Source organism: Lepus europaeus, chromosome 16 (genome assembly GCF_033115175.1).
Source record: "Lepus europaeus isolate LE1 chromosome 16, mLepTim1.pri, whole genome shotgun sequence".
Classification (NCBI taxonomy): Eukaryota; Metazoa; Chordata; class Mammalia; order Lagomorpha; family Leporidae; genus Lepus; species Lepus europaeus.
Genome location: NC_084842.1, coordinates 66,475,137 through 66,484,456, shown reverse-complemented (window position 1 = coordinate 66,484,456; position 9,320 = coordinate 66,475,137). Strand labels below are relative to the sequence as shown.

General features: G+C 48.3%; 1 protein-coding gene across 5 annotated transcripts in view; it reads left to right on the top strand.

The window, feature by feature from the left end:
• Positions 1-797: 797 nt before the first annotated feature.
• Positions 798-9,320, top strand: part of PCDH7 (protocadherin 7) — a 439,021-nt gene continuing 430,498 nt past the window's right edge. For all 5 annotated transcript variants that reach the window (XM_062212963.1, XM_062212962.1, XM_062212965.1 and 2 more), the window contains exon 1: positions 798-5,084. In XM_062212963.1, coding sequence (XP_062068947.1) covers positions 1,908-5,084 — 3,177 coding nt within the window. In that variant the 5' untranslated portion in view covers positions 798-1,907. The remainder of the gene's footprint in view (positions 5,085-9,320) is intronic.

Genomic DNA, 9,320 nt, shown 5'->3' with positions numbered 1-9,320 from the left:
CGGCGGCTCGGCGCCCACCGCCGCCGCAGCGCCAGGGAAAAGCCGGAGTCGGGGACAAGCGGCATCCCAGCGACAGCCGCCACCACTTTGGGCAAACTTGCGGGGTTTTTTTTTTTTTTTTTTTTTTTTTTTTTTTTTTTTTTTTTTGGGTTTTTGGTTTTTTTGTTGTTGTTGTTCCTGGCTGGCAGGGAGCAAGCGGGAGCTTCCCACTTGCGGTTCCGCGTCTGCGAGCCGCGGCAGCCGGAGAGGCGGCGGGAGCGCCCGCACCAGACTCTCCCAGACGCACCAAGGGACGAGACAACTGCGGAATTCGCCCGCCGTGCCAGGGCACTTCCGAGGCGACCGCCGACTGGCACTTTCTCGCTCCCTTGGCAAACTGATTTTTTCTTTCTTTCTCTCTTTTTATTTTTTTTAAAGCTACTTGGCAGCTGTCTCTGACTCCACCTCCGCCGCCACCCCCGCCCCGAAGCCTTGGGCTTTTCTTCGGAAATCCGGACAGAATTGGGCACCTTTGTTAATTGCCACTGGGGGAGCCGGACCGTGCGCTTTCGCCTGGCCCACGCCGCCTGTGCAGGGAGCCTTTTTTGCTCACCTTTGAACTGCAAAAGGGATCAAGTTCAGCTAGAGTTGTCTGCGTTGGGACCGCGAGCGAGGAGAGCGAGCGTGCCGGAGAACGAGTAGGAGAGGGGGAAAGGGAGGAGAGAGAGAGAGGGAGGAGAGGAGGAGACTGGGAGGGAGGCAGGGAGGGAGGGAGGGGAGGGATCGAGAGAGAGCGGGGAGAGAGAGAGAGGCTGCAATCTCCTCCCTGAATCGCGCACCGCGCTGCAGAGCCGACCGCTCTGACTTGCGGGCCGAATGCAGGTGAGGGAAGGCACGGACTCTGCGGCTGCGAACCCAAACTTGGGCACCGCGCGGTGCGCACGGCTCAGCCCACGGCCCCGCGGGCGAACGGCTGCTGCGGTTTCAGGCGGCGGCTTCGTGACTAATGACCTTGCGCAGAGTTGTTAAGAAAAAACAGAGAGAGAGAGAGCGAGAGACACCCGAGCTCTCGGGGCGGGGGTGAGAAGGGACTGACTCTCCCGGCTTCTCTGAAGATGGCTCGGGCTGCTCTCTGGCGCGCCGGGGGGACCCGGACGCGGACCGCGCTGTGACGCGACTTGTCTCCACTGCACCGTGCCCAAAGCGACCTGCCGCGGATTTTTTTTTTTTTTTTTCATTCCCAAGCTGTTAACCGGCTCCCCCCCCCTCGCCCGCTGCCTGAGCAGAGTCGGGAGTTGAGACCGGCTTGTTGCCGGCCCCCCGCGCCTCGTGCGGGAAGCGACTCACGTTCGCCTGGGCAGCCGGAGCCGGAGCAGTGGCTGGAACGTGCGTTGGACTCAACTCCTGGAGCAGCTTCAGCAAGGAGCCGCGGGGCTGGCCGGCGGGGGAGGCTGCAGGCTCGCTCCCCGCAGCCTCCTGGCTCCACCGAGCCGTTCTGGCCACCTTCCGACAGAGCCGGGGACGAGAGCCCGGGATCCTCCGACCGCGGCGGGGATGACTGTGGGGTGGTGCGGGGGGGACCCCGAGCCCGCGGCGCGCAGTGTCCCGTGAACTGTGAGTACTGCGACCGGCGGCCGGCGAGTGGGCGATTAGCACCCATTGCATGAATTATGAAACAATAACTTTCGGAAAAAGCAGGAGGAAAAAAAAGAAGAAAAAAAAAAAAGAAGAGGGTTCTGTGGACGTTCCCCACCCCCTGCCCCGCAACACCCACCCTACCCATCCCACCGGCCGACTCCGCACGCCGCTCCCGCCCCCTCCCTCGCCTGCCTGTAGCCCCTCGGGGGAGGGCCAGCGGCCGGCCTCGGAGGAGGGGGCGCCGAGGGCGCTGTGGTTAGAAGGAGCAGTAGCAGCAGCAGCAGGAGAAGATGCTGAGGATGCGGACGGCGGGATGGGCGCGCGGCGGGTGCCTGGGCTGCTGCCTCCTCCTGCCGCTCTGGCTCAGCCTGGCGGCCGCCAAGCAGCTCCTACGGTACCGGCTGGCCGAGGAGGGCCCCGCGGACGTCCGCATCGGCAACGTCGCCTCGGACCTGGGCATCGTGACCGGCTCCGGGGAGGTGACTTTCAGCCTGGAGTCGGGCTCCGAGTACCTGAAGATCGACAACATCACGGGCGAGCTGAGCACGAGCGAGCGGCGCATAGACCGGGAGAAGCTGCCCCAGTGTCAGATGATCTTCGACGAGAACGAGTGCTTCCTGGACTTCGAGGTGTCGGTGATCGGGCCCTCGCAGAGCTGGGTGGACTTGTTTGAGGGTCGGGTCATCGTGCTAGACATCAACGACAACACGCCCACCTTCCCGTCGCCCGTGCTCACGCTCACGGTGGAGGAGAACCGGGCGGTGGGCACTCTGTACCTGCTGCCCACCGCCACCGATCGCGACTTCGGCCGCAACGGCATTGAACGCTACGAGCTTCTGCAGGAGCCCGGGGGCGGCGGCGGCGGCGGCGGCGAGGGCCGGCGCGCTGGGGCGGCCGACAGCGCCCCCTACCCCGGGGGCGGCGGGAACGGCGCGAGTGGCGGCGGCCCCGGCGGCTCCAAGCGGCGGCTGGACGCGCCGGAGGCCGGCGGCGGGACGAGCCCCGGGGGCCGCAGCAGCGTGTTCGAGCTGCAGGTGGCGGACACCCCTGACGGCGAGAAGCAGCCGCAGCTGATCGTCAAGGGGGCGCTGGACCGCGAGCAGCGCGACTCCTACGAGCTGACCCTGAGGGTGCGCGACGGCGGCGACCCGCCGCGGTCCTCTCAGGCCATCTTGCGTGTGCTCATCACCGACGTGAACGACAACAGCCCCCGCTTCGAGAAGAGCGTGTACGAGGCCGACCTGGCCGAGAACAGCGCCCCGGGGACGCCCATCCTGCAGCTGCGCGCCGCCGACCTGGACGTGGGGGTCAACGGGCAGATCGAGTACGTGTTCGGGGCCGCCACCGAGTCCGTGAGGCGGCTGCTGCGCCTCGACGAGACGTCCGGCTGGCTCAGCGTGCTGCACCGCATCGACCGCGAGGAGGTGAACCAGCTGCGCTTCACGGTCATGGCCCGCGACCGCGGGCAGCCCCCCAAGACCGACAAGGCCACCGTCGTCCTCAACATCAAAGACGAGAACGACAACGTGCCGTCCATCGAGATCCGCAAGATCGGGCGCATCCCGCTCAAGGACGGGGTGGCCAACGTGGCGGAGGACGTCCTGGTGGACACCCCCATAGCACTGGTGCAGGTGTCCGACCGGGACCAGGGTGAGAATGGCGTGGTCACCTGCACCGTGGTGGGCGACGTGCCCTTCCAGCTCAAGCCGGCCAGCGACAGCGAGGGCGACCAGAACAAGAAAAAGTACTTCCTGCACACCTCGGCTCCGCTGGACTACGAGGCCACGCGGGAGTTCAACGTGGTCATAGTGGCGGTGGACTCCGGCAGCCCCAGCCTCTCCAGCAACAACTCCCTCATTGTCAAGGTGGGCGACACCAATGACAACCCTCCGGTCTTTGGCCAGTCAGTGGTCGAGGTCTACTTCCCCGAGAACAACGTCCCCGGCGAGCGGGTGGCCACGGTGCTGGCCACGGACGCCGACAGCGGGAAGAACGCCGAGGTCGCCTACTCGCTGGACTCGTCCGTGCTGGGGGTCTTCGCCATCGACCCCGACTCTGGGGACATCCTCGTGAACACCGTGCTGGACCGCGAGCAGACGGACAGGTATGAGTTTAAAGTGAACGCCAAAGACAAAGGCATCCCGGTGCTGCAGGGCAGCACCACGGTGATCGTGCAAGTGGCTGATAAGAATGACAATGACCCCAAGTTTATGCAGGACGTCTTCACCTTTTATGTGAAAGAAAACCTGCAGCCCAACAGCCCCGTGGGGATGGTCACTGTGATGGATGCTGACAAGGGGCGGAACGCGGAGATGAGTCTGTACATCGAGGAGAACAGTAACATTTTTTCTATTGAAAACGACACAGGGACCATTTACTCCACCATGTCCTTCGACCGGGAGCACCAGACCACATACACTTTCAGAGTGAAAGCTGTGGATGGGGGAGATCCTCCCAGGTCTGCCACAGCCACGGTGTCTCTCTTCGTGATGGATGAAAATGACAATGCCCCCACAGTCACCCTGCCCAGAAACATTTCCTACACTTTGCTGCCACCTTCGAGTCATGTCAGGACAGTAGTAGCTACCGTGCTGGCGACAGACAGCGATGATGGCATCAACGCAGACCTGAACTACAGCATTGTGGGAGGGAATCCCTTCAAGCTGTTTGAGATTGACTCCGCCAGTGGTGTGGTTTCCTTGGTGGGCAAACTCACTCAGAAGCATTATGGCTTGCACAGGTTGGTGGTGCAAGTGAATGACAGTGGGCAACCTTCCCAGTCCACCACGACTCTGGTGCATGTGTTTGTCAATGAAAGTGTCTCTAACGCCACTGTGATCGACTCCCAGATAGCCAGAAGTCTGCACACCCCACTCACCCAGGATATAGCTGGAGACCCAAGCTATGAGATTAGCAAACAGAGGCTCAGCATTGTCATTGGGGTGGTTGCTGGCATTATGACAGTGATCCTGATCATCTTGATTGTAGTGATGGCCAGGTACTGCAGGTCCAAAAGCAAAAACGGTTACGAGGCCGGCAAAAAAGATCACGAAGACTTTTTTACACCCCAACAGCATGACAAATCTAAAAAGCCCAAAAAGGACAAGAAAAACAAAAAATCCAAGCAGCCTCTCTACAGCAGCATTGTCACTGTAGAAGCTTCTAAACCAAATGGACAAAGGTATGATAGTGTCAATGAGAAGCTGTCAGACAGCCCAAGCATGGGGCGCTACAGATCTGTTAATGGTGGGCCTGGCAGTCCTGACCTGGCCAGGCATTATAAATCCAGTTCCCCGTTGCCTACTGTCCAGCTTCACCCCCAGTCACCAACTGCAGGGAAAAAACACCAGGCCGTACAAGATCTACCACCAGCCAACACATTTGTGGGAGCAGGAGACAACATTTCTATTGGATCAGATCACTGCTCTGAGTATAGCTGTCAAACCAATAACAAGTACAGCAAACAGGTAAGATGCATCTCGAATTTATTTTAAATATCCCAGAGAGGGCTAAAAAACTCATGAGACAGATCTTCTGTGTTTAAAGTAACTGTTCATAATTTTTTTAAGGGTTGGAATGTGACAGTCATTCATGCACCATTAATTTAGCAAAGACAACTTCAAGAAGTGTGCCAGTGTATTTTGCAAGTTCACTAAGCTACTAAAGGAAACAGTTTCTTTGCACTTGACAGCCTAGTTTATCCTACAGTTTCTATTTTCAAAATAAATATGTTTAGATTGTTTGGATGGTTATTTTTACGCTGAAATTATTTTCTTTTGTGGCAATTATTGGATAATTGCATCCAGAGAGAAAAAATTCTAAAGTTGCTGCTGTCTCTATGCAAATTGGACACCATAAAAGTTTTAGCTATGTTCTGCATAATTCAGGATTCCATAGATATGCAGATGCTGCTTCTCAGAAATGTAGTGCAAATTCTGAAATACTGAAATATTGACTTCTTTGACAAGACTGCTAGTTTAGAAATATTTACTGATATACAAGTGTGTTACAAAACCACATGTCTAGCACTTTTGATCTGTAACAATAGATAGTTATAACAGGTTCCTATAATGATATGCAATCAGCATTCTCATTCTTCATAATTGATATTAAAAGTTTATAGACAAAAATAGATTGCTCAGCCATTTGTCATTGAGGTCAGATGTGCAAGATTATTTTGATACTCCTTGTGATATACTGAGAATATAAATGCTATATGGAACATTTGACAAAGTTGTTCCCTGGGAAAATGTGGAAACAAACATATGCATATATATATGTATACGTACATATATATTATTTGAAGGGAATTTCAGAAAATACCAACTTTATTGTTGAAAGTTTTGATCTTGTGACATATAATTCTCAGGGAGTTTACTTTTTTTACCTAACAAAGTTTGACACACAGCAAACAAAACCTTTGTAAACTGCTGTGTCTAATACTGCAACAAACTCTGTTGGTAAAACAACACTTGCTTCTTAAAAACTGCCAGAGTTCATTTCAAGAAACATATCTATGAGTGTCAAGTCACATAATTTTTCTGTTAGATTTGTTTTGGGAGTGCTGTGTGTGATCTGAGAAGAATTAAGGTAAAGGAAACAGTTATTTTCTAGCCTCATTAAAGTTGTTACAGAAAAGAGGTGGTAATTCTTATTGCTTTCATAATTATTAAAATCACTTTCCTAAAGAAATAATTTCTGTGTATGGTACTTCACTGTAGCTATTTGGATAATGAGAGACAGACTTAACATGCTTTTATATTCAATAACAAAAGCAATCCAAGACAACTTAGGTTTGAACTGCATTCCATTAAGCGGCTTTTGAAAATATGCCTTTGCATGCATGTGAGCTTGAATTATTTATTTCTTTCAAGCCAAAATTTGACATGCTGGAGAGTTTATATCTGTCATGTTGTTGATTCACCTGGAGTTAGGGAAACAAAGTTTTGTTTTGTTTCTGATGCTTTATCAGTTGTTTAAACAAGGAAAATCCCTGTTCCAGCACTAGCTCTTTTCCAAGGTTAGTTATAAATACCCACAAATGCATTGAGATCTATAGTAATTTCCCTTGAAAATGGAAACAGGGTAATACAAAAAACAGTGTGATGAGATCTTTCTGCAGTGTTTACTTGTCAGCAATTATCTTAATAGTATTTTTGGCCTGTGACTGGATGGCGTTTCTCATTCTAAGTCATGTAATTTCCTGCTGTTGAATGGATAAATCAAGCAGCAGATTTATAGATATTTTATTCAAGCGCTTCATATGCTCTGTCCTGTCACTTAAGCTTCATTTGCCTCATCAGATAAGGTTAGCTCTATTCTTGAATATCTAAAACACCCAATATCAAGACTGCTGGAATCCTGTTTAAAAGGGAAAACTACATGCTTATAAATAGACTAATGTATGGTGTCAGTCTCTCAACTGAGTAAAGTCCATATACCCAAAGAAGAAATCCACAAAGCAATTTGAATGAATCACACAGTTTGCCAAAAGTCACTTTGGAAAATGTGTGTGTCATTAGGCATCCAAAAGAAATAAAGTCTGAACAACAAGTAAGTAGTTAACCTAAAATGAAATAAAGCCAAATGAAACATATTCCCCTTAATGTAATTAGTGATAGTAATTGATAGGCTTCATCTTCTCAATATTGCTGTCAAGGGACAAGGGATCCATTCACCAAGTATGTGCTGTTCAGACATCTGACACAAATGGGATTCTTTTTGTTCTGATTTTTGTTTGGACCATAAGTAGATGGTTTTCTATTTTTATTTGTAAAATGTAATACCCTAAATTTTTACCAAGTTCCCAAAATAAATTTCCTTTGATTAAGCTTGGATTAAAAAAAAAAAGAAAAGAAGGTTTTTGTTATAATTCCCTCCTTTGTTAAGTGAATTTTTCTCAGGAATAACTTGAGGACTACAGACTTTCAATTCCTTACAGGAAGGATCCATTAAAAATCTGAGATTTGTTTGCTCTTAAGTCTTCATTTTACTCATAGTTTTCCCAAATTACCTTATCATAGTCCTGTATTTGTGATAAAGTATAAGTGATGCTTCTTAACAGTGTTCTCATCTTCCTGAGAGTTAGACATTTTTGAAGTGTGTCTCCTAAGTGGCATTAATGGTTACATTATAATAACTTAAGCAGCTTTGTAGAAATGATAGTTTGTAAGTAATACTCACCCCCCACCCCCACACCTTGGATTGTATTCATAGACTCTAGTGAAATTCAAATCAACCTTCTATGGTTACTCTTTGGCCCACTGGGAGCTGGGTGTTACAGAGTTGCTGGAATTATTTCTGAAATTCACACATTAGAAAACTGAAGAGGAAGCCCAGTTTCTCCTAGTTCATACCTTTGCAATTCAAACAAAAGCTTTCTGTCTCAATTAAGTAATGTGTTTAGCTGAGCAAAATGGGTATCATCAATGGCATTATTGAGATTAAGACCCACCTTTCTATTTCATACTTTCCTTTGCATGGAGAACTTGTTTTTATGCTTGTTAAAGTTTTGGAACTTAGAAGAATAACTGTGCTTTAGATTTGTAAAATAAAGGAAACTGCATTTTATTTGTCTATTTATTTTAAAATCTCCACTGTTTTTATTTTTTGGCAAATATTTTTAAGTTTCCTTAAAAAATAGAATTCCAAAACATTGATACTCAATATAATAGAACAGTTACTACTTTATGTATTATTCTTAAGTCTTGTTGAGCACATCCTTGACATGCTGCTATTTAGATAATGCACTTGCAAGTAAAATTTATATTGTATTTAATAAATGGAAAATGAGGTAATTTATTTTTGGCAAGAATTCAGCTTGAGTAAACATTTGTTTAAAAATCCATTTGCAGCGGCTGATCCTGAAATACTCAAGGAAAAAAAAAATACATATTAACTCCAGTGACCATTTTCCTTAGTAAGGAACTGATGAATTGGACTGAATAAAGGCTCACTTCAGTTTCTCAAAATATGTTCAATACATTCATTGCATACTTAACAAAAAGATATGGTAGAATTTATTTTTCAAACCACTTCCATTTTGGAAGCAAATGGATGGCTTGCCATTATCTATTAGAGTATACACAGGAAGAAGACAGTATCAACTTGTATATGTGTGTGCAACACCATACATATTTTAGTGAAAATGCATCTACAAGTTAGCCACAGTTTCCAGTTTTGATTCTTTAAGTGGAATTTCTCCAATATGGTTATCTCGTGTACCCCCAAGGGGTCTTTCACAAAGCATGATGACTCTGCATATGATGAGATCTCTGTTACATTTGACCTGCATCATAGGCAAGAGGCTAGAAGCTGATAGAAGGTAGGCCTTATCTGTAGAGGGGAGATTTATTCTAAAGCACTGTTCCCTGGATGTTTGGATGTCTATGAAATGAAGAAAAGATCAACCACTGATTTGATATGCAGTAAATATGCAAATTTGTATGAAAATCCACATGTGAAAGTGAAACCTTATCTTAAACTCACCCTAAATGAACTAGTGACTGAGATTAAAAAAGTACAAATTCAATTTAAAGATTTTAAGTAAGTCATAGCATGGTAAATATAGTAAAATCATTATTTCTTTATATCGTTGAATAATTACAAATCTCATATGTGAAAAGTACACACATCATATATGAATATATCACAAACTTTCTTTTTTTGTACACATACAGACATACACATACAGACACACACAA